We start from the raw sequence: 26,207 nt of genomic DNA on the forward strand, positions 1-26,207 counted from the left end.
TCTGCTCCCGGGCGGCTGCCAGGTGGCCCCTCGCGTTGCTGGTGGCAGTCAGGTTTTCATCGCGACGCGCTTCCTCGATCCGGCGGTCCACGGACTCCCGGAGAGAGAGGTCACGGGCATCCACCTCCATAAATAGGCCCGACACCTAGTAAGGAAGAACAATTGTCAAGAAAAGAAACAAAGCAAACTCAAAGAGAAGTGAAAAAATAACTTACCATCAGAAGCATTTCTCTAATCGTGGATCCGAGCTCCTCACAAGAGCGAGATTGGAAGGACACCTGCTCCTTGGTAGAACTGGCCAAGTGACCAGTCAAGGCCAGAAGACGAGGATCCGAAGCCTCTGTTATCCCGCCGAACATCCGCTCCCGGAGAAGTGCGGCAACAGCAGAGGCCGGAGACTCAGAGGAAATGCCTAACAGGTCCAGAATGTTGTCAGTAGGGGACGACGAAGGAACAGCAGAAACACCCTTCCCCTTCCCAATGGGAGGAAGAGGTGGGGAAGGACCCGCAGCAGTCCTGGATTTCTTCCCAGCAGGAGATGGGGTAGGCGTTCCAGAAGGGGTTGGACGCTTGCCCCCGGTCTTTGATGGGACGCCCTCAGATCCCTCAGGCTCAGTCCTCACAGGGGCAGGGGCACCTTCAGCAGAAACCTCTGGGCTTTGACCCTCTAGGACGATGATCTCCATCCCTATCCCAGAGGTCTCCTTGTCTTCAACAGGGGACTCAGACTTTCCCCCTGACACCCCCTCAGTAGAATGGGCAGCACCCCGCTCCACTTGTTCAGAAACTTGGGTCTGCTCCACAATAGCTAGGGAAGTTTCCCTCACGACCTCTGAGGAGGCTGGAGCAGATCTAGACCCTTCAGCAAGCGACAAAGTTGAGCTCGACCCACCGCGGCTAGATGGCCGAGCTGACTTGGTGCTGCGAGAGCTCGGCTTGGAAGCTCGAGAAGAAGCTTTGACGGGAGGTCGGCTGACCTTCTTGAAGGAAGCAGTTTGAGCCAGCTCCGCAGCAATCTCAGTTACGGAACGCCCATCCCCAAAGGCGTCAAAAATTGCATGCATATTCTCCCGAGACAGGTCAAAATTCTTGGGGAAATTGATGCCATCCATTTTCACCTCAGAAGCTGCAAAAAACAAGAAGTTACAAAGAGTCAGCATATTTTCTGATATTACGAGCAAAGAAGAAACAGAATAACTGGACAAAGCACTATACCCGTATCACGGATATCCCTAAGGTTGGAAGCAAACATACACTTTTCGACGTCATACTTCCTCTCAACGGAAGTCAGTCGAAGCAGCCCCACCTGCTCAATAAAACTCAATTGGGGCAAATCGTTACAGCCCGGTAAAATCTCTCCCCACGTTAGATCTACTTCCCATGATCGGCAGGACCCTAATTTCAGCTCCGCCACAAGGAAATTCTCTACCCAGCCCTTTATAGAATCCTTATAACCCGTGAGAAGAGATAACCCATTACGGGGGGAAAAGTAATAGAAGTTTTGCTTCGCCCTAACCAGGCGGAAAAAGGTAACAAACAGACAGGCCGTGGGTGTAAAACCCCAACCCAGACAGATACACTCAAAACAAGACATGAACAAAATAGAGTTTGGGGATAACATCCGAGGAGTTACCCCGAAGTATTCGAAGACCTCAGTAAAGAAAGGGGAAAAAGGAAATGGCAGACCGAATTCCCTTTGCTTTAGAAAGAACACTATACGGCGATTCTCTTGGGGATCGATCAAACCAGGAGGGGGAGGGTAAGGAAGAACTATCCTCTCATTGGGAAGAGGCGCTCGAATAAGATACAGTGGAGTATCTAAGAGCCTCCGGAAAATATGCTTAGTTATGTTGGAAGGTGTAATATGCGACTCAAGGTCAAAAACATCAGGAAGCTTTGAACTTGCCATGGAAGAATAAGGAAGCGTACCTGAGAACACGATGGGATGAAAAACTGTAGAAGGAGTTGCAGGAAGACAGAGAGCAGACAAGAGCTAGTTCTTCAAAAGACCGAAGGAATTCGAACAGAAAGGCAATTATGAGGCAGAGCGTTGATCTGAACAGTTTTGTCTTGGAGCGGCGCGATCATTAATTGTTCTCGAAGTTTACCCTCTCAACGGTTAGGTAATACCCGGCGAGAAGGTAAAGGAGCAAAAGGATGATCGCTGGGCTTATCTACATCTATCAAGGGCCAAGTATACGATGACAGCCCATCATTTAAAAGCCCATTCGCCATCCACATAATACAAGCCCAACTCATCAGTCAGAGCAACTTAGCCTACTACTTTACCATCCCTATGGTAAATGCCGAGGAAACAGAAGGGCAAGTCATGAAAAGACTCAAAAGTACAAGCAAATGGGAGCATGATAAAGGTCAGACTTGCTCATCACTTAAAAAGTTATAAGATTTGATTTATCGTTAAACAAAGGCTGTGAGATCGGAAAGAGGCGCCAAGAGCACCTCGGGATCATACAGAGCTGAGAGCTCAGAGATTAACTCAAGGATTAAAAGGCCGAGCTCACAGGTCGGATTAGTCCAGCTCGGAAAACATAACTTGAGAGCTCGGTCGGCTAAAGGAGGCTCAAAGCTCAATCCATCAAGAAAAGACTGAGCTCACGGGTCGGTTAGTCAAGCTCGGAAGAGTAAACCGCCCGTCAAATTGGTTAAGTAGGCCTGAGGCTCGGCTCATCGACCAAAAGAAGAAGTTCGCGAAATACGGTCGATTCAGCTCGGAAAAAACGGAACAAAAGTTAGTTGGCTAAAGCTACGAAGAAGAGCAGTCTCAGTACTTCATCCATGACAGAGAAAAGAACAAGCTCAAGTATGAAAAACAAGCATTTCATTAAAGGAAAAGTACATTACAGCACGTTACAAAGGCCTACATTACAGAATGGAAGACCACCCTTAAAGGATTTACATATCCGGATACTTCATCATCTACGATTATCACCTACCCTACTATTCTAGTCTTCAGTTCGGAGGACTTCTCGCAGCTCGGAATGTGAGTTTTTCAGAAAAGGCCAAGATCCGTCCCGCTATTATAGGGGAACTGAACAAGTTGATTCCCATAAGCATTTCTCACTGTCCCCCTGGGCAAACGTTCGGTTACCCGAATGTGATGCACGGTACATTCGAACAAGCTCAGATATTGTATGCCGGCCGTGCACCACACATGAAAAACATAAGTCTTCGGGCTATGGCCCCGAAGAGATCGCGAAGTACACATTCGAAGAAATCGCTGGAGACTTGACTGAGTGCAGCAGATCTCAGTCTCACATAATACTGGTACTTCACATCGAAGGGAGCAATAATACTGGTACTTCACATCAAAAGGAACAATAAGCTGAGCATTTGCGCCACTTCCATTTATATCAAAAGAAGATAACAGGGGGGGAGGTCGACCAGAAGTCCTGGACGAAGTAGTTTCAGCAACTTGCCGAATGGTCCCACCCATCGACCGCCCTACCAGAAGGATCTCCGAAACAACGTTCAAACTCCTTAGAGGTAACCTTCAATCCTCAAAAATTTTGAATTGACTCATCTTCATCTCAGGTACTGCAAAAGGGTCCCAAAACAGAGATAAGTTAGGATAATCTTCCGTCGAGATGATAAAAGCGAGATTAAAGCAAATTCCTGGGGCAATACAAAAATCCCGCCGGAAGAAGGAAACAGACAGACAAATTCGAAAGAAAAATCCCTTTGCTCCCACAGAATGCCTGGGACTGGTAAGGAGGTGATGTTAATATATATCCGAAAGTTTGTATTTTGCAGGACAGGGGAGCCGAATTCTCAACTAATGCCGTCAGAGTCCTTAAAAGGTATTCATGGGAAAGGAAAGAAAGGACATGTCCAGATAATGATGACAAGAAAGCAAAGATAGCAGAGAACGCGGAAAGTAAAGAAAAGCCCGAAAGAGGAAAGAGCATATAGGATTCAGAAACTGCGCAACGATAAAAAGAGGAAAGGGTATTATAAAGACACCTAGACACGAACAGACGCGGCCATAATGGTTCTTGATATTCACCCCCTCGGCAGTTGGAGCAATAACTCCCGAGAAGGTGAAGGGGCAATTGATGACCGCTGGATTTTTTCACCCCGGACCAGGGGCTTAACCACAGCTAAAGGCCCATAACATAGAGGCCCACGTATCTGATATACCCAACAAGCCTGGCTCATTCAACCTTCAAGACCGGGCTCGGCCCAGCTTCTTCACTCATAACGACCCAGCCCACACGAAGCATGCTCTCTCCTCTCAGGCCTAGCGTCCGGCCCGACTCTCGGCCCAACCCAGGATCCAGAATAATATTCACCAGACAGCCTGGCAGATCCGCTTAAACGTACGCACGAGGAGAATCAGAGGCCGTTACGCATGGAGTAGACGGCTGATACCCTAGTACCTCCGAATCCGCATGGTAGAGACGCGTGGCCCAATCCTGGAGAGGCCTTTACACGTCACCAGCAAGCAAGACAATGTATAAAAGAGGAGTCCCCTCCTCAGGAAACTTAAGCCTTATTCCGTAATACATAAACCCTTGTAAAACCCTATTCTATTGGATCTCAGATCATCAGAACTTAGATGAAGTAGATTCATTTCTTTAATCCTCCTTCATTCCTTATACATTCCTTATACAAGGCCTATGCATAATGTGTTTGAATTTTATGTCCAGCAAAATATATATAATTAGAAAAATATTTATTTAAATTTGATTTATCATAAATCAAAATACAGACAAATGAATCTTAAGCCAACGAACGCGCCGTGGTTTGCTTAATTTGCTACTTGATCCATCACGATACACATTTCAGTGCTGGTTAGACCCTTGTGTCTTGTCCCGTGCTTCTGTTAGACCCAATCAACACAGCCTATCCCATATGTGACAAGAAGGAAGAGACAACTGAATGAAGACGTGCCTTTTCTTTTGTAACCATGCAAAAGCCACTAATTGGTTGGCTAGCCCATGTAATCACCAACCTCCTCCTTCTGGTTTTACTAACTTTTCAAAATCACCATCAAATTGTTGTGTTCAGCTGCTACTCCCATGAGCGAAGTTTGGAGGCCGCCTCCACATGCATTGTTTTTCTTTTTTTTTTTTAAGAAAAAGCACTGAGCCTTTTGTTTTCACTTTCTTAACTAATATTCCAATTTCATCACTCAAATTCTCCTAATACAAATTAATTTTAATTTCATTGAGAGCATCTTCAGAATTATGATAAAAGAAATATATTCTTAATCATCTTGATAATTATTTACATCTATTCGTTTAACTCAATATGACCAAGCTCCACTTTTGAGGTAATTTTCATGAACAGCTTAGTATCGGTGGTTCTCTTTACGATTTCCATTGCCTTGCGGGCTAAACTGAAGGAGTAGACTCCACAGCAGAAGCAGAAGACTTCGACCTGAGAAAACCAAAACAAGAACACTCCATGCTTCTCAATTTTAGCAACAGATGAAGCAAAATCCCACACCCAAATCCCAATGCAGCACTAGAACCAGTTAACGACACAGCAGCACAAACCAACATCACAAAAGATTGCTCTTTTGTATTCATATCCTTGGATGCCATGGCTAACTCAATCCCAGCAAACAATAACAGCACTCCCAGAATACCAATTGGAAATTGGTTCAAAATCCTCACAAACGAATTTCCAAAAAGCAATCCTATAACTAATTTCCCTATCCCCAAAAAAATCACAGATGCACCACTTCTGGCACCAAACCTGTACTGCCCAGCTAGCCCACCTGCTCCATGGCACACTGGCATGGCTCCAAACCAGCAACCCACCAAATTCATAATCCCAACACTAACAGAAACCTTTGTCGCTGACACTTCATGATCTGGGAATAAATCTGTGGATAATTTACACACTGCGATTACAGAATTCAATATGGACAGTGGGATTTGTGGGATTGCACCTCTCAAGAACCCGATTTTCCAATCCTCCCATGTAATTTTCAGCGGCTGGATTCTCGAAGGACCAAATTTTAGATCCTTAATGATGGATGGGTCTCGGATGAAACATAAAACCAACCCAAATAAGAACACTATAAGAGCAGAAGGAATTGCTGACAAAACCCGCAATCTTTTACTCACCCGTCGCTGAGAGCGAGTCAACGAATTGTTATCATTGTCGTTGGTTGTGTGATTATCACCACCGGATCCGGTGGTAAGAACTAGAAACAGAAGAGCAGAAATAGCAAGAATGAGACCGTCAAGACCAAGCCAAGACCGACGAGTGGTAGATTTGGAAGTGACAAAATTTTGATTGTATCGAACATACTTGATGGCGGAGAAGGCGAATGAAAGGCCCTGGGAGAGCTGAACTCCGCGGACAACAGGGAGAGGGATGAAGCGGTAGAAGAAGGACATAAGGCCGGTGGCACCAAGGATAAGGAGGGTGGCAGCAGTGGTTACACCAGCGGTAGCGATCTGGGCAGTGGTGAGATGGGGTAGCTCGGAGACAGCGACAGCAGCAATGGACTTCATGGGCTGGACGGGCATGGGAAGGCCGAAGAGGAGGCCAGTGGAAATGTTGTAAAGGGAGGTGAAGATGAGGGTGGTAGAAAGGTCAAGATGGGAAACCAGTGTGAGAGTGAGAACTATTGGGATGAAGGTGCCTAAGTCACCCACTGCGCCGGAGAGTTCGGAGGAGAGGGTGGTTTTGAGACGCAGAAAGCGGTGCCACCACCGGTTTTGATGGAGGATAGGAGTGGCAGAGGAAGTGTCCATGATGAGGTTGTTGCGACTCGGTTTGGCCAGCGTAGCGTGTGAATTTGTAGTAAACTCTGGAGCGACTCCTGAATCATCAAAGGGTCGTGGGCCATTGTCGAAATGTGGTACTAATACTAATAAACTTCAAATATTAATTTTTTTTACCTTATCTTGAAAAGTGGTATTCTCAATTTATTGTGTAATTTTCTTCTTAAATTTATTAAAAATTTAAAGTTGGATTTGGCGTTGAAAACAAGCAAGAGAACAAACCAAATTTAAGAAAAGCAACTGAACAATTTAAAATCGTAATTGCAAGTCTTTGCGTCTTTGACGTTTCCATTGCATACTAAACAATGGTCCTCGATAATCAGTCGTCATTCAGAATCTATTAAATGGTGGGTCACTTTCCCAATAAACAGTGGGCCACTTTCTCATTATTTTAATTTTAATATAATCATACGATAAATGCTAGCAACACTGATTTTAAGTGGCAATTAGTAATCGTTCAATATTCTTTTATTTTATTAGTTAAAATATATAATAATTAATAATTACTTTCAAGAAAAAAATTTAAACTAATTGGATGGTAGAAATTAAAGAGATACTCATATCCAGCCATTTTGCATTCTGATCCTCAGAGTAATGAGTACTCAGCTTTCTTTTTTTTCTTTTTTTTTTCTTTCTTTTCCTAATTGATACTTACTTTCATCCTAAAATTTGTGTCTATTTCTTTTAGTTATTTCAAAATTTTGTTCACGTTCATATTTTACACTATAATTAATATAAAATTGATTATTATTATTTTATTTTATTTTATATTAAATGTAATCTATTATTTATTATTTATTTTTAAAAATAAAAATTTAAATTATTTATTATATAATTAATAATAATTTTATTCTTTTGAGAAAAATTAATGTTATTATTTTATAAATATAATTGAAAAGTTAATAGAAAACTTTAATTTTAACTAAAATAACTGCTCTCTATTTTATATTTACTTTACTTTTTTATATATATTAAAAATATAATTGTTTATTAATTTTTTAATTATATCTATATTAAATATATTAAATTTTATTAAATATTAAAAAATTTAAATTTTTTTAAAAATAAAATAAAATAGAATTATAATAATTAATTTATATATTATTATAATTTTTAAAAAATAATAATAATTTTTAAACAGTTTAAAAAATTATAAAAATTATGGAAAGTAGAGTGTATATTTTTTTTTATTTTTTTTTGGAAAAAATAAAGTGAAAATGAGTAATTAAATTTTATCACCGATAAATTTACCTTCTAATACCAAACAATTCTAATTTAGTGGACTAGAGTTACCTTTGGAATTATGAAATATAATGTTCCATTATTAAGAAAAAATTACCCTTATAATATAAAACATAATAGCTGTCGGCTCACATATCCAGAAAAAAAAAACCTCTAAATTTTTTAAAAATCAAATCAAATCTTTTCATAATAGCTAAAACTAATTAAATTAATCAAACTTAATAATAAATTATAATATGATTCTTTGAAATTTTATTTGACCAATAAAAATAATTTTTTTGAAATCATGAATTTTATTTTTATCATGTTTATTAAATCAAATTATTTTTTTTTATGCTACACAACAATCGCTCAAAATGGACAGTGAACTGTCATTATAAAATAGAGTCATGTGGTAAGATCTAATAAACTAATATGCAATCTCACTAGTAGAAAGAGAACCGAGAGAAAAGAAGACTCGAGCGCTTCATATCGACCTCGGATCAGGTCGGCTTTAAGACTCACCCTCTCAATTATAGGACGGGACTCCATAAGAAAGTTACTGTAAACAGTTACAATCCAGCAAATCTTCTTTATGCCTGCAATCACGGGATTCTCGATCAAATTAGCGGGCGAGATTCCTTACTAACGAGCCAACAACATCATTGTTAGATTTTCAAGAAATACTATAATTAACCTCACTTTTTTACAGTATAAAAACTAAGGATCACAGAGACAAAGGTACACAATTCTCTTACACAAATATTCTCAAGTTCTACATTCACCCTATTTTCTAGTTTACTGACTTGAGCGTCAGAGTGGCTGTCATGGACACCCACCTCCTCACATTCTCTTTTTTGCAGGTTTATCTAATCGCAGCACGACTCCATTTCGACCACCTCATCAACTTGGTTTCAGTAACATCATTTGGTTCCGTTATCGAAAAATCTATTGAATTCTCTTTGTTCATCTGGATTAAAACTGGTATCTTATTCCTTTTCTCTTAAAAAGTAATCACTCTTTTATTTCTCGAAGTGGTCGACATTTCACGAGCTACTGCTAAGGTTGCCACCAATGTGGACGCTATCATTTCTTCTAATCCTGGCAGTGAACAAAATACACCCTCTATGGTTAACGAAGCAGATCTCAACAATCTGAGCATCCAGCAAATGCTACAGTATGTCAGAACGTTGTAGGTTACTTTCGAGCAATGTAAAGCTCAAGAGTAGGTGTCACTCATGGCTCCTAGGGGATGGGAGGAAGCCTCCGTTGATACCTGAAGAACTCAGACAAGGGCAATCCAGATGTAGTCCAAAGACAAGTTCAAGGAAGGGAAGTCATCAAACGATGCTCTAAAGGGCATCAACTAAAAGCCGGTACGGACAGCTTAAAGGTACCGAAAAGGATAGAAAGAGGATAAAAGGATGAGCAAGAAGCAAGACCAAAAGCCAAAAGAGGCAAAGATATGGGGAAAAACACAAAAGTTACCCAGTTTTCCGAGAAAGGAATGACCAAGGTAAGTATAAGAATTACACTCTACTGAATGACTCATGAACACATATTTTGGTGTGGATCAGAAAAAATGTCCAGAAGGTCGATAGGGCTGGAAAAGGTCAAGGAGCTCGCAAGGGTTAAAAAAAATGTCTGGAAGCTTGTTAAGGCTGAAAAATGCACGGAAGCCCGTCAAGGCTTAAAAAGGCCAAAGAGCTCGCAAGGACTAGAAAATGCATGAAAGCTTGTCAGGGCTAAAGAATGCCCGAAAACTCGATAGGGCTGAAACAACGCTCGGAAGCTCGAGTGAAGTCCGCAAGGAGGAAAATGACCAAAAGCACGTCAAGGCTGATCGGGCCAAGAAAATGCTCGGAAGTACGCCAGGGCTAAGAAATGCCCGAAAGCTTAATAGGGCTGAAAAAAGCCAAGGAGATTGCAAAGGCTAGAAAAATACCCGAAATCTTGTCAAGGCTAAAAAATACAAAAAAACTCGACAGGGCTGGTTGGGGTTAGAAGCTTGATAGAGCTGAAAAATACCCGAATGATCCCCAGGGTTGGTTGGTGCTAGAGAGAGCCTAGAAACTCGTCAAGACATTACTGTATCATTCGAATCAATTTTTGCTAGACAAGATCTTAAACCTTACTAGTTGGCAGAGCAAGTAAGAAGAGAGTAAAGACATTTAATGGTCGGCCTTGATAAAGGCTGACTTAGTTTGACAGATTAAACTAAGTTTGCACATTTCCACTTAGGATAATTAGTATGATGTACATTTTAGGACTGTGATATATTTCACGATCATACCACTAGGGAAGGCAAAGCGGTGCGAGTATAAAAGACCAATCTAAGCAAGCCACGTACTCCAGATCATGAAAACAACTGTCACCTTCAAACCTAAAGAATTGAAGACCAGCAAGCGGACCTCTGATGCTACACAACAATTGCCCAAAGTAGACAGTGAGCTGTCACTATAAGACAGGGCCACGTGGCAAGGTCTAATAAACCAATACGCAGTCTCACTCGTAGAAAGGAGTTTGGGATGACCATAGTACCTTCAACCGAGAGAAAAAAAGATCCGGACACTTCAAGTCAACCTCAAATTGGTTCAGTTCATCAAGATTCGCCCTCTCAACTATAGTGCGAGGCTCTATAAGAAAATTACCGTTAACAGTTACAATCCAGTAAATCTACTTTACGTCTGCAATCAAGGATTCTCAACCAAATTAGCTAACGAGATCCCTTACCAATGAGTCGGCCATATCTTTATTAGACTTCGAAGAAATATTATAATTAATCTCATTTTCTTACAGTATAAAAATTAAGGATCATAGAGACAAATATATACAATTTTCTTACACAAATACTCTCAAGTTCTATATTCACCCTATTCTCAAGTTCACTGACTTGAGCGTGGGAATGGCTGTCGTGGACACCCACCACCTTACGTTTTTTTTCTTACAAGTTTAGCCGATCGCAACACAATTCAATTTCGGCCATCTCATCAACTTGGTTTTAGCAAATTACCTATGAATTATATTTTTTCCCTTATCATTAATTAAATAATTATTAAAATTAATTTAAAATAAATTTTATATATTTTAACAAATATTAAAATAATAAAATGATATTCTTAATTAATTTTAACAATATCTATAACACTTTTAGCTCATGAAATTCATATATATAATTTTTAATACTGTTAACCATAAATATTTTACTTATTTATAATTATATTTAAGTTTAAAAAATATAATATTTTTATTATTTTAAATTAATTTTAAGATTTAGTTAAATTGATTTTCAAATATATAAAATTATTAACATTTAAATACTTTAAATTAATTGTTTTGTATTTGAATTCAAAATATATTATAATTTTTTATTCATAATTTTATACAGGTTGTAAAAAATATTAAATTGTGTTGAATTTATTTTTAATTGTTCTATTTAAATCGACATTGTAATACATAGATTAGTAACATTAATTTTACTATAATATAATCATAAAATGATACCATATAATAAAATTGATATAAAATAAAGTTTAGATACTTGCAACATTTAAAAAATTAAATGTGAAGAAATTTTATTTATTTATTAATAAATAAATAATATATATAATTTGAACTTTTTATAATAGCTATCATTATCACATCATTTAAATTAATGTTAAGAGTTAATTAAATAAAATTTAAAATATTTAAAATTATTAATATTTAGAAACTTTAAACTGATTGTTTTGTTTTTAAATTCAAAATATATTATATTTTTTTTATTAGAATTTAACAAATAAACATCCACATAAGAATCTCACGTTGTAAAAAATATTAAATTGTGTTGAATTCATTTTTAATTTTTCTATTTAAATCTACATTTTAATTTAAATGATTTAATATTAATTATAATATAATATAATCATAAAATTATATCATATAATAAAATTAAGATAAAATAAATATAAAAAATAAAATTTGATTTATTTATTAATAAATAAATAAAAGATAAATAAATAAGGTATATGTAGCCTGCACTTTTTATAATAGCCTAACCATCTAAACTGCATCAAATGAAGACTTTCTAATTAAGTTGAACAATCAACTAAACTAATACAGGTTAGATTATAAATTCTTATAAGTGAAACCTTATAATCATTTTTAATTTAAATTTCAATGTTTTAATTCATTGAATAAATTGTATCATGTGAAATTATATATAGAGAGATAGATCCTAAACAATTATCTTCTACTTTTTGTTAAAAATTGTTTGAATATATGTTCCTAATGAGAATTCTTAAAATGATTTTTTTATCATGTCATAAAATTATTGTTACATTTAAACTTAAATATGTATGCTGTATTGTAACTATTTTTAATCTTATTTATAGTCAAATCTATATTAAATATGAGAATTTATGGTAATTGACGTGGCCGAAATGAAACTGTGCTGCGATTGGTCAACCTGCAAAAAAGAGAATGTGAGGTTATTGGCACTTACGGCATTCACTCCAATGCTCAAGTCAGTAAACTGAATAGAAGGGCGAGTGTAATGTAATGTTTTGAACTCAATAGTAGTTGTACAATAATTGTATATTTTGATCTCTATGGTCATTTGCTTTTATATTGTAAGAAGATGGAGTTAGTTATCGCATCTCCTGAAAATTTGACTGGTACCGGTCAATGAATAGAGGATCCTGCGATTATAGGTCTAATGAAAATCTGTTGGATTGTATTATTTAACGGTAACTTCTCATGGAGTTTAACCTTATAGTTGAGAGGACGAGTCTTGATGAAGAGTATAGACCTATGGTGTTCGGGTCTTCTTTTCTGCCCGTGGGACCGAGTATCATTTGATCAGACCCTTGCTAGGTGGCCCTGTATTCGAGTGTCAGCTTATGACCTACTTTGGACGATTGTTATGCTATATCAGATGTTCCCCATCGGTCTTTAATTCTTCAATTTGAAGATTAAAACTGTTGTTTCACAACTTTGGGATTAACATCCGCTCATGTGCCTGGCAGTTATCCGCCTTGTGGCGCTTTCTGACAAAAACTTGCCTTTATCTTTTGGAACGAACATCCAAAGACTCCTCTGATGATTATCTGCCTCATGGCCATTTTAGTTAGAAACTTAACTTTGTCTTTTGGGATTAACACCCGAAGAATCGCTTGGCGGTTACCCGCCTTGTGGCCCTTTTTGCAAAAATTTATCTTTGTCTTTTGGGACTAACACCCGAAGACTCGTTTGGCGATTACCAGCTTTGTGGTGCTTTTTGGTAGAATCCTGCCTTTATTTTTTGGGACTAACACCCAAAGACTTGTCTAGCGGTTATCTGCTTCGTGGCGTTTTTAGGCAGAAACTTTCCTTTGTCTTTTAGGACTAACATTAGAAGACTCGTCTGGCGGTTACCCACCTTGTAGCGCTTTTCGACAGAAACTTACATTTGTCTTTTGAGACTAACACCTGAAAATTCGCCTGGCGGTTATCTGCCTTGTGGCCTGGGCATAGAATGCTTTGGCAATTTTCATTAATCAAGACTAACACCTGATGGTTACCCACCTTGCGGCCTGAGCATAGAATACTTTGGAAATTTTTTATTAATCAAGACTAACATCCGATCACGGACTTGGCAGTTACCTGTCTTGTGGTTTGGGCATAAAATGTCTTAATAATTTTTATTAATCAGGACTAACACCCGATCACGGGCCTAGCGATTACCCGCTTTGTGCCCTGGGCATAGAATGCCTCGGCAATTTTTATTAATAGGGACTAACACTCAGTCATGGGTCTGGAGATTGCTCGCCCTATGGCCTGGGCATAGAATGCCTTGGCAATTTTTATTAATAGGGATTAACACCTAGTTATGGTCTAGCGGATACCTGCTTTGTGACCTTGGCATAAAATATCTTAGTTAGCGAAACTAACACCTGGATTATGAGCTTGGCGAATACCCGCCTTGTGACCTTGGTATAAAATACCTTAGTTAGCTGGACAACCACTTAGATTATAGGTCTGGCGAATACCCGCCTTATGGCCTTGGTATAAAATACCTTAGGTAGCGAGACTAATACCTGGATTATATGCCTAGCGGATACCTGCCTTGTGCCTTTGATATAAAATGCCTTATTAGCAAGACTAACACCCGGATTATGGGCCTAGCGGATCCTGCCTTGTGGCCTTGGCGTAAAATGCCTTATTTAGCGGGACTAACATCCAGATTATGGACTTTGTGGATAGTTGCCTTGTGGTATTAGTATAAAATGTCTTATTTAGCGGGACTAATACCTAGATTACGCGCCTGACAGATATCTGTTAGGAAATTCAGAGATTTATTGCAACCCAAACACGCAGTGGAGAAATTAAAATCTATGATTTCATTCCCGGGATCCGTGTGCTTCGTTTAATTCAAAAGGAAGGATAAACTACTAACCTATTAGACTCGATGAGAATATACAATCTCGGACTCAAGGTGCTGCTTTTCAACGAACACACGCTATAGTATCCACATGAACGTCTCTTATCCTTCTAGAGTACTAGCTCTCTCAAGGATGGATAGATTATGTGCTCCACAATCTGCAACTATTATACTAAATTTTCTGAAAAAAATGTTTTTTTTATATGTTTCAGTCTTTTATTTTCCCACAACTCTTTTCGTAAAAGAGTTGTGTTCAGAACCCACTATCACGATCTCACAGATACTCAAATATTTTATATGATATAGTTGTGTTCATAACCAACTACCTCAATCTCGCAGATACTCAAATATCTTATGTGATAGAGTTTTTTATCTGTAATAGTTACAGATAGACTGCATATCCTTTTAAATATTATATCTTATAATGATAAATAATAATAACATTTTATTATTATTAATTATACTAATGAGCTTTTAGCCCATTAATATAGCACATTAAAAAGTTCTTGTGTGTGACCCAATAGGCTCACATTAATTGGCAATAGGCCCAGACCCACAAGACCCATAAATCATAAGCGACCTCTAGCAAGACATTATGACTACCCAACTAATGTGAGGATCGATAGTCCGATAAAACCTAATAAATAGAACATGTATTAATTCATTTCTCTCACGATATCTAATTTGAACATAAGTCATGGTCAATGTCAAATTTATAATATTCAAACTTATGATTTCTCAATCTCTAAGTAGACTGATAAATTCAAATGATATTGATCACACTATCAATTCATTTGAGCACGGCCATGCATTTCTCAATCTCACTTATCAAGGGGCCTAGAAGAGATCTCTCTCAAAGAGAGAGACAAATTCTATCTTGATTGTTCAATATCATCTACATAATTTCTATTATGCTCAACCATAACCTTTATGATAGTCCGATTAAAGAAAATATTTGGTTATGTCAAAACATAACAATCCTTATGTTGGAAACTATGACAATCTCAAGTCAAAGTATTAAGACATAACTATTTTGATATTCACTTATGACAATAACCCATGTAGTGATATCAGTGCGGGTTTATCCAATACTTTGTTATCTAACAAGTATCTATGATTATTGAATTATATCAACATATACATAATCATCTCATGATTATCAATCAATAACCATACTAGTTATATTTTATTATTATCAACATAATAATAAGTAACCAAGGATATTAATCATTATTATGTAACATGCAAACAAATAATAATGATAATAAAAACCTCTTTTATTAATAATCAAAACAACATACAAAAAGGTCTAAGATAATGGTCTAGGATAAATACACTAACAATATCTGCCTTGTCGTCTAGCATAAAATGTCTTAATAGCAGGACTAACACCTAGATTATGAGCCTGCTGGATAATCGCCTTGTGGCCTGGCATAAAATCCCTTTTTTAGCGGGACTAACACCCGAATTATGGGCGTGGTAGATACTTGCCTTGTATTCTTGGCATAAAATACCTTGTTTAGCGGGACTAACACTTGGATTATTGGCTTAGCAGATGCCCGCTTTGTAGCCTTGGCATAAATGCCTTAGGTAGTGAGACTAACACCTGAATTATGAGTCTGGCGGATACCCGTCTTGTAGTTTTTTTCTTATCTCCACATATCCTCGTCTCTTTGGCTTTTAGTTTTACTTTTGACTCTTCCTTTTATTCTCTCTTGGACTTCATCATCTATCCTTATGTACTTTTGGGCTTTATCCATTTGTTGTTGGTAAGTAGCGACTAGGTACTTGATTAGAGAATCTATGAACTTGATGTTGCATGTTCTTTTCTCTAACGCTTCACATGCTATCTCTTGATTTAATTCCTCCACCTGTATTGCTTATGCATTAAACTGTGAGATAAAGCTCCTTAAAAATTCGCCCTTTCCTTAGTGAATTTTCTACAAGTTAGAGGAGAGTTTTTTAGGAGGTACACCAGTAATAAACTTGGATTTAAATAACATAGCGAATTGTGTAAAGTTCTGAATCGAACCTGCACTCAGATGTTGGTACTATTTCTGAGCCAAACTTGTGAGTGTTGACAGAAACACTCGGCACAACACAAAATCGTTGACATCTTGAAGTTACATGGTTGTCCTAAAGATCATCAGGTGACTTTAGGAATCTGCTGGTTCGTCGTATTTGTCCAAACTTAGAAGCTTAAACTTGGCAGAAGATATCTCTGCCAAGATCTCTTCTAACAGGGGCAAGGCATCGTCCAACCCATAATCCTCCTCCTTCTCCTTCTGATACATTTGCATAGTCCATATCAACTTCCAGTCGACATCCTTTAGAGCCTCGTTCGTTAACTCCTCTTCCTCTAGCTTTGTCTTTCCCTTGGACTGTGTTTGGGTTGTCTCTATTCGAGTCCTTGAAGTATCGATGGAAGCTTCCTCCCTTATCTTGGGAGCCATGAAGGAGGCCTCCTTCCAAGCTTTATACTGCTCGAGAGTGGCCCGTTGCCTTTTTATTTATTGAAGCATTTGCACATTATTTAGATTGCTCATATTAGCCTCATTGACCATCGATGGGTGTTTTATCTATTACCAAGAGTGGAGGAAATAATTATGCCCTTGTTGGCAGCAGCTCGTGAATTTTTAGCCATTTTAAAGTATAGAAAAGAAAAAAATGTTACTTTTTAAGAGAAAATAAAAGACTGGTTTCTAATCCAATTGGAGATAATCCAATGGATATCCTGATAATGGGACCAAATAATATGGATGAAATGAAGTCGTGCTGCAATTGGTTAACCTACAAGAAAGAGAATGTGAGGTGATTGACGCAACCACTCCGATGCTCAATTCAGTAAACTAAAGAGAAGGGCGAGTGTAATATAATATTTTGAACTCAAGAATAGTTGTATAAGAATTGCGTATCTTAATTTCTGCGATCATCAGGTTTTATATCGGAAGAAAATTGAATTAATTATTGCATCACCTGAAAATCCGACTGGTACCGGCTAGTGGATAGGGGATCCCGCGATTATAGATCCCGCGATTATAGATCTAATAAAGATCTATTGAATTATATTCTCTAACGATAACTTCCCATGGAATCTCGTCCTGTAGCTGAGAGGGCGAACCTTGATAAAAAGTTTAAATTTACGGTGTCTAGATTTTCTTTTCTACCAGTGCAGCTGAATATCAACTTATCAAACTCTTATCACGTTGTCTTATTTTCAAGTGTTACCTCATGACTTATTTTGAACTTCTAATATATGACTAATCATAAAAATTAATATATATAATTACATTAAATTTATATTTGTGTTGACAATATGTTACTAATTTTAAATGATTTATTTAATTTATATTTTTAAATAATTTTAATTGATTAAACCAATACTTTAAAATTATTGATAAATCTGGAAGTGTATAAATATAAATTAGAAATCATGCAATTTTAGAAATTGTTCACTCTAATTATTTTTTATAAAAAAATAATTAATATCTTAATAAATAATTTTTTATATTTTTGTCATTATTTATATTTTATTTTTATATTATCAAAAGTAATTATAAAAATATAATAATTTTAAAATTTTATATTTCCCTATTAATCATCTAAAATAATTATTAATATTAATAATTTGATTTACTACTTAATTTATTATATATTTTTTATTTTAAATATTGATATTTTATTTTTATTTTTTTGTTTACTTGAGTTTATAAATTATTACTATTAAATTAATTTTTATTTAGATTTCTTCCTTTTTATTTTAATTTATATAATTTTCTTTTATTTTAATAATAACCTTAAATTAATTTGTGGTATAATCAATTAAAAATATATTATTAGTTTTTTATATAAATTAATAGTTATATATATATATATATTATTTATGTACAATTCAAAATTTAAATTTTTGTTAATGATAAATTAATTTAAATAATAAAATTATTATCTACTTTAAAAGTTAATTTCAATTATAAAATTACCATCCACAAATTTAAATATATATTAATTTTTAATTTTATTAACTTTCAATTAATTTAAATGATAAAATCATTATCTACTTAAATTTTAATTATATATTTATAACTAATTAAATAAATATAGATCACACAATATATAAAATTTTTAAATGTTAACATTTATTAAATTTAATAAATTAATTTGAGTAAAATAAGAATTTAATTCTACTAAATTTGAAATTAATAGCATTAAAAACTAAATTCACTTGTATAATATTATAAATACTTTTTACTTTAAATAAAAATTAGAATAAAAAATTACTATGAATATTAAATAAATTAATTTTATAATTATTAAATATTATATATTATAAAATAAAATATACAAAACTCATGGTAATTATTAATTGTATTTATATTATTTTTAATTTATCTATAAAAATATTTTTTAATCGATATAATATGAAAAAAAATTTTAATAAAAATTAAAAATATTATCCTTGCGATTTAATCACAACTGATCAGTTATTATATTACAAAACATATTACTGTTCTTCAAATAAAAATTTCTTTTAATATTTAAAATAATTAAATTTTCATATAAATTTTAACAAAATTATGAAATAAAGTTAACCACATGTAATATATACACATTTAATAATATAATTTTTTAATAATAAAAAAATAAAACTACAATAAAAATAAAAAATCAGTTTATCCCGCTTGCTGACAATACTTTAAATTTATAATCTTAAAAGTTACAAAAACCTTTTTTAAAGTTTTTACTTTGTTCCAGAATAAAAATTGAGTTCTAATACACTTAAACTATAATTTAATTATAAATAATTATTCATTATCATAATAAATTTAAATATTTTTAAATTTAAACTATCAAATATCTCTTTATAGAAAAAAAGAATTTGTTTGAAATTTTAAATTTTAAATTTAATTATAAATAATTAAATAATATAAGGATAAAACCGTAATCCATTATTCTTTCCCTCTTTTCACTTATCTTTTATAAATATAGTATAGATATCAAACTCATGCATATGGATCATATTCACTGAATTCAAATCAAAACCATAACAATTTTGAAAATAATTTCTTGTGATATATAAATCTACACACATTTATCCATGATCAATGCAGAATTCTAAAAAATAAATTATTAAATATATATTTTGATTTTTTAAGAGTATATTTAATATGAGGTTAAAACAGATTATATGAGTGATTGAAAAACAGAGATGAAAGATGAGTGCTAAATATTTTTCTCCTTCCACTCTATGATGATCTGGTTTTCTTCTTAATTTCTCATATGGATCCATCAGATGGGTTTCTCAATATTCTATTTGGTGAAAAGACCTGCAAAATAAGAAAAAATGAAACGGTCATGGATATACAGGGATGCCCCGGTGAAGACCCTCCGAAAGAGTTGTAGAGCTTCACTTTCTTTCCCCTGTGATGTATATCTGCCTCTCTCTGTTATAATGCTAGTTGTCTCTGTCTCCGTACGTACGAATGTGTCAGGGCTCCTTACCACGCCAGACGGCCATTTAATTCTCCCCAGCTGCGAGATGTTTGGGCCTATTATTCTTTCCCACATCACTTCAATGGGTTGGACTTCTTTTTATTAGACCCGGGCTCATGGGGGACCTGGCCTACTCCGCGTGTCCGAATCGAGATTTGAAGCACTAGGTCGGTCTTGCTTAAGGAGGACTTGATGGGTTTTGAGCTATTGTTTTTCTCAGGGCAAAGAAAGATGGCGGCGAGGGTTGATGTTTTAAGCCGTGATTGCTAGAGAACAATAAATAGAATAGAAGGTGGGCGGGGAATGGAAAGTTAAAAAAAGATTGCTGTTATGGTTCAAAGCAAAAGGACAACATTTTGAAAAGTTAGTTTGATTTGATTTTTTTTAGTTTGCCACTAAAATTAACCAAATCGAAAGATGGATTTTTGGAAAATAATGAACAGAGTTGAACCAAAGTATTATTGATGATGTGAGAGCAATTTCAGCTTAAAAATAAATATCATGTCTAGTATTTATGGAGGGATTCTATGTCTATGCTAAAAAAAACCAAAAAACAAAATCTGGTTATACAATAGAAAGCAAATTTTTTTCCCTTTCTTTCTATAACTTCATTCCTTAAAACTTTATTGAATAAACTTACAACATAACATGAAATCAATTAACATAAATCTCACAACTTCATCATAGCAATGTTTTGTCTAATTTTCTATAAATTTCAAATCATCTTGATAATTGTATCTATTTAAATCAATTTCCATTGCTTTTCAAGCTAATCTAAAGGAGTAGATTCAACATCAGAAGCAGAAGCCTTAGAGCTGTATCTTGAAAAGTCAAAACAAGAACACTCCATTGTTCTCAATTTTAGCAACAAATGAAGCAAAATTCCACACCCAAATCCTAATGCAGCACTAGACCCAGTTAAGGACACAGCAGCACAAACCAACATCACAAAAGATTGCTCTTTTGTGTTCATATCCTTTGATGCCATAGCTAACTCAATCCCAGCAAACAATAACAGCACTCCCAGAATCCCAATTGGAAATTGGTTCAAAATCCTCACAAACGAATTTCCAAAAATCAATCCTATCACTAACTTCCCTATCCCCAGAAAAATCACAGATGTACCACTTCTGGCACCAAACCTGTACTGCCCAGCTAGCCCACCTGCTCCATGGCACACTGGCATGGCTCCAAACCAGCAACCCACCAAATTCATAATCCCAACGCTAACAGAAACCTTTGTCGCTGACAATTCATGATCTGGGAATAAATCTGTGGATAATTTACACACTGCGATTACAGAATTCAATATGGAAAGTGGGATTTGTGGGATTGCCCCTCTCAAGAACCCGATTTTCCAATCCTCCCATGTAATTTTCAGCAGCTGGATTCTCGATGGACCAAATTTAAGATCCTTAATGATGGACGGATCGCGGATGAAACATAAAATCAACCCAAATAAGAACACTGTAAGAGCAGAAGGAATTGCTGACAAAACCCGCAATCTTTTACTCACCCGTCGCTGAGAGCGGGTCAACGAATTGTTATCATTGTCATCGACTGTGTGATTATCACCACCGGAGCCGGTGGTGAGAACTAGAAACAGAAGAGCAGAAATAGCAAGAATGAGACCGTCAAGACCAAGCCAAGACCGAGGCGTGGTGGATTTGGAAGTGACAAAATCTTGATTGTATCGAATATACTTGATGGCGGAGAAGGCGAATGAAAGGCCCTGGGAAAGCTGAACGCCGCGGACAACAGGGAGAGGGATGAAGCGATAGAAAAAGGACATGAGGCCGGTGGCACCAAGGATAAGGAGGGTGGCGGCGGTGGTTGCACCTGCAGTAGCAATCTGGGAGGTGGTGAGATGGGGGAGCTCGGAGACAGCGACAGCAGCGATAGACTTCATGGGCTGGACGGGCATGGGAAGGCCGAAGAGGAGGCCAGTGGAGATGTTGTAAAGGGCGGTGAAGATTAGGGTGGTGGAAAGGTCAAGGTGGGAAACCAGAGTCAGAGTAAGCACTATAGGGATGAAGGTGCCCAAGTCACCCACTGCGCCGGAGAGTTCGGAGGAGAGGGTGGTTTTGAGACGCAGATGGCGGCGCCACCACCGGCTCTGCTGGAGGAGAGGAGTGGCGGAGGAAGAGTCCATGATGATGAGGTCGCGATTAGGTGGCTAGTGTAGCGTGTGAATATGCAGTGAGCTCATGAGCGACTCCTTAATCATCGAAGGGACGCCCCGGGGAAAATTATTGCATACTCCGTCACTAACAATGATACAGCTCAATCGACCAACGAAATAACAACACATCATATTTATTAATGTTATCGTTACGTTAAAGCTTTTATGGCAACTTGCTCAACGTGAAATTGATTCCTTCGTCCATTTTTTATTTATCGTGTTACACAATAATTAGAGTATAATAAGAAATATTAAATTTATTTTAATATAATATTTTTTTTTCTTATTTTTAAATTAGCAAAATTGTTAGGAATTTATTATTATATTTGAGTTATATTTTTGTTATAAATACAAATTAATTTAAAAAATTTTCATATAATTTTATTTTTTAATAATATAAAGATTATTTAATAATATTATTAATTTTATATTTTTTACTTTTATTATTTTAAATAAATTAAATAATTTTTAATATTAAAAAGATAAAATTAATATTTGTTATTTAAAATCTAATGATTAACTATTTTAAAATGGAAGGGGTTGTGGTCCCAAGGAATTTTGCAACTTGTATTCCTTTGGTTGCTTTTAGGAGTGGGCTACGTGGGATTTGGGAATTATCCAGTTTGGTTTGCAAATAAATATTTGTAAAAAAAAAAAAATTAAATAATGATACTGAAAATAATTAAATTGAATTCCTAGAAAAGTTTAATTTAAAAAATGTTGTAGGGAAAAAAAAAAAAAAGGAAAGAAAGAAAGAAGAAGACACCCAACTGTTCGTTGCGGCTCTTCATGCATTAGGGGAGACTACTGGCATAAAGAAAATAATAAATAAATATAAACTATCTGGACCACTCAACTAACTTATTTTATTTTATGCTTAACAGATATTTTAATTTTTAATTATTATTTATAATATATATAAATATGTGAATAGAGAGAATATTGAAATATTTTTATAGATTTATTGATAAGATTATTTTAATATTATTTAAATATTTAAAATAATTATTATATTTTTTTATAGTTTTATTGATGAGATTATTTTAAAAAATAATTTCAGAATCAGTAAAAAATAATAATTTTATTAAATAGATAATTTAAAACTTTTAAAAAATTTAGATTAATTTAATTTAAAATTTATTAATTAAATTAATAGTAAAATTTATATAATTTTTAATTTTTAATCTTTTTCTATTTAAATTCTTATAATACTTTTATTATAATTTAAAATAAAAAAAAATAATTTTGACCGATTAAAACTATAACAGTTTTATATAAAAGGAATTTTTTCTTTTAATTAAATGGATTTTGTAATAATAATAATAATAATAATAAGTAATGTACTTTAATATATTAAGAAAAACAAAATTTTATATTACATTTGAAAATAAAATAAAAATTATTTAATTAAATTATCTCTATAATAAATCATATAATTTTTATTATTTTTTAGTTTACATATAATGTATACTATATAAATATTTATAGTATATATCACAGTGAGAGGAATAATAAATAATAAAATTATTTAAAATAAATATATTTATATTTATTATAAATTGCTTTTATTTTTTGATTGATTAAAAAATAATAAATAAATTTATTATTATGTAAAATTTTAATTTAAAATTAATTATAAAATATAATAAAATTTATCAATAGTAATATTTATAATTTGTATGTTAAATTAGATGAATTTTATTGATTCAAAAAAAAATTAGATGAATTTTATCTTAAAATTAGATAATTTTATTATTATTTTTATATCAATAAATTTTTGTTTTTATATCATTATTATATATAAATATCATTAGAAGTTGAGTTTTTCAAAAAAAGGTAGATCATAACAACTTCAAGAAAAATCAGTTTGAAAAAGTAATCATCGTTATTGAAAATATTTTAAGGACGAAAATATTATATATTATTATATAAAATTAAGAAATATATATATATATATATAATTGATTTTTTTTTAGAGATTAAAGTAAAAATATAATTAGTTTTTTTTTATTTTGATTTATATTTTTATGAATTTTATTATTATAAATTGGTTTATATATATAATTAATAAATTAGAGATTGATTTAGTTAATTATATAATTAAATTTTTTATACATAATATTATAAGGTTACAATTTTAATATCTTATTATAAAAATTAAATTATAAAATAAATATTATAATTTTTATAATAAAAAAATAGTAATTGAAGAGTTTTTTATAATATAATTTTATATTGTATTTGAAGTATTTCTCAATATTTTAGTTTATATTTTTTAAAAATTTTATTGTAATAAATTAATTTATACATGTGAAAATAATAAATTAATTATAAATTTATTGAGTTAATTATATATTTAAAATTTATATATAATATTATTATATATTTAAAATTTATATATAATATTATTATATATTTAAAATTTATATATAATATTATAATTTTAACATTTTACTATAAAATTAAATTATAATATATGTATTATACACCTTTCATTTTATAATTTTTTATTTATATATTTTTTAGTTATTTTAAAAAATTATTATCCATTTTTTTACATTATATTAGCATATAAATGGATTATTATAATTATATTTAAATTTATTTTATTTTCAAAAAATTTCTCAAAATATTTTAAAATATTTAATAAAATCTAATATTTTTAAAATAGATATAATTATATTTAAATTTATTTTATTTTCAAAAAATTTCTCAAAATATTTTAAAATATTTAATAAAATCTAATATTTTTAAAATAGATATTAATGATGTGAGATTCAACGGGTTTACTGTATGTGGACACCTAAACAGCGGTTCAATTCAATGGGTTGACCATCAATCCATAATTGATCTCGTTAAATCCCTCCATATTTGATAATAAGGAAGAAGACCTGTAAAATAGAAAAAGACGATTACGAGTCAATTGGAAATGTCTCGGTAGAGACCATCCGACACTCAAGTTACATCGGAGATTATATGAGATTTATTAACATAAAGAGAAAAATAAAATAAAATAAATAATGAAGCATTTTAAGAGGATAGAGGGCTTCCATTTTGAGGATTCTTCCATGAGTTTATGAGAGAGATTCTTCTATAATTGTGTGAGTTAGATTCTGAGAGAGAGATTAGCTTCTTTGAGCCTTAGTTCTTAGATTTGGAAAGAGGGAGAGAGAGCCTCTCTTTCCAGTGGGATTCTTCAGTAAGTGTATCAGAGAGAGAGTCTCCCCATTTTTTGAGTGGTCCTTTTCCAAGGGAGAGTTCTCTTCCTGTAGAAAGTTGGTTCTGAGATATTTATATCCCAATTTTTTGCTTTACGTCCCATCAGATTGGATGGTGGCGTGATACAACATGTATGTCAGCTGGCTGGTAGTTGACTAATCGATGCAGAGCCGGTTTGCCCATGTCCTTTAGCAGGTGTGTCAGATGGCTGAGCAACCTTTTCGCACGTGCATTTAATGCCTCGGAGAAGGCTAGAGAGGCCGACCATTGAGTGGGGGTTGGCGTCTTACTCTTGTTTCACCAGGCTTGTGTTCAACTTATCCTACCTATATAAAGGCAGGTTCTTTCCAGTCACTGAGATTGGTTGTTCCCGTGTTCAAATGCCTTGTTGGTACTACAAATATTAAAGTGGTAAGCTTGGTTGTTCTGGGCGTTAGTGAAGCTTAGGGAGCTGGAGGTCTAATTTCCATATTCTATTAGTCGAGACTTTCCTCTGTCCGGTCAGACCAGATGGCCTGGCTCATGGGACCTTTTCGTATTCCATGTCCACATGTCATGATTCAACGGGCCTTATTTTTTATGTATTGTCTTATGCCCTTTCACCGAAAATTATTTATGACGGTTGGAAAAGCAAACCATGTTCAATGCTTTATTGCCAAGTGTTCGTCTATTAATTCCCTTTGAGTTATGAGGAGTTGTCATAAGTACTCATATCACATGCGCACGTCCTCTTAGACGTGTCTTGATGGCTATCATCGTTTAGGTCACCAAAATGCAATGCTTTAAATGCTTATTAAGGCCTGATTTCGAGTATAAAAATAAGGCTTTGCCTTTACTTTTCCACTTTCACTGCTCTTGTTGCAACTATTCGATGTTCTTAGAGTAATTCTCATCTCTTCTCTCTTGTTTCAAGCTTCTCAAGTTTTCAGGTACG

At 34.2% G+C, this 26,207-nt stretch overlaps 2 protein-coding genes across 2 annotated transcripts; both read right to left on the reverse strand.

Moving 5' to 3' along the window:
- Positions 1-5,165: 5,165 nt before the first annotated feature.
- Positions 5,166-6,798, reverse strand: LOC110626146 (molybdate transporter 2). The gene has a single exon (XM_021771909.2). The coding sequence runs from the start codon at positions 6,729-6,731 to the stop codon at positions 5,355-5,357; it is 1,377 nt and encodes a 458-aa protein (XP_021627601.1). The 5' UTR covers positions 6,732-6,798; the 3' UTR covers positions 5,166-5,354.
- A 13,638-nt stretch (positions 6,799-20,436) lies between these two features.
- On the reverse strand, positions 20,437-22,157 carry LOC110626875 (molybdate transporter 2). Its single transcript, XM_021773042.2, has one exon. It carries the CDS (start codon positions 22,022-22,024, stop codon positions 20,642-20,644), a length of 1,383 nt encoding a protein of 460 aa, XP_021628734.1. The 5' UTR covers positions 22,025-22,157; the 3' UTR covers positions 20,437-20,641.
- Positions 22,158-26,207: the final 4,050 nt, after the last annotated feature.

The sequence above is a fragment of the Manihot esculenta genome, chromosome 11 (assembly GCF_001659605.2).
Source record: "Manihot esculenta cultivar AM560-2 chromosome 11, M.esculenta_v8, whole genome shotgun sequence".
Taxonomy (NCBI): domain Eukaryota; kingdom Viridiplantae; phylum Streptophyta; class Magnoliopsida; order Malpighiales; family Euphorbiaceae; genus Manihot; species Manihot esculenta.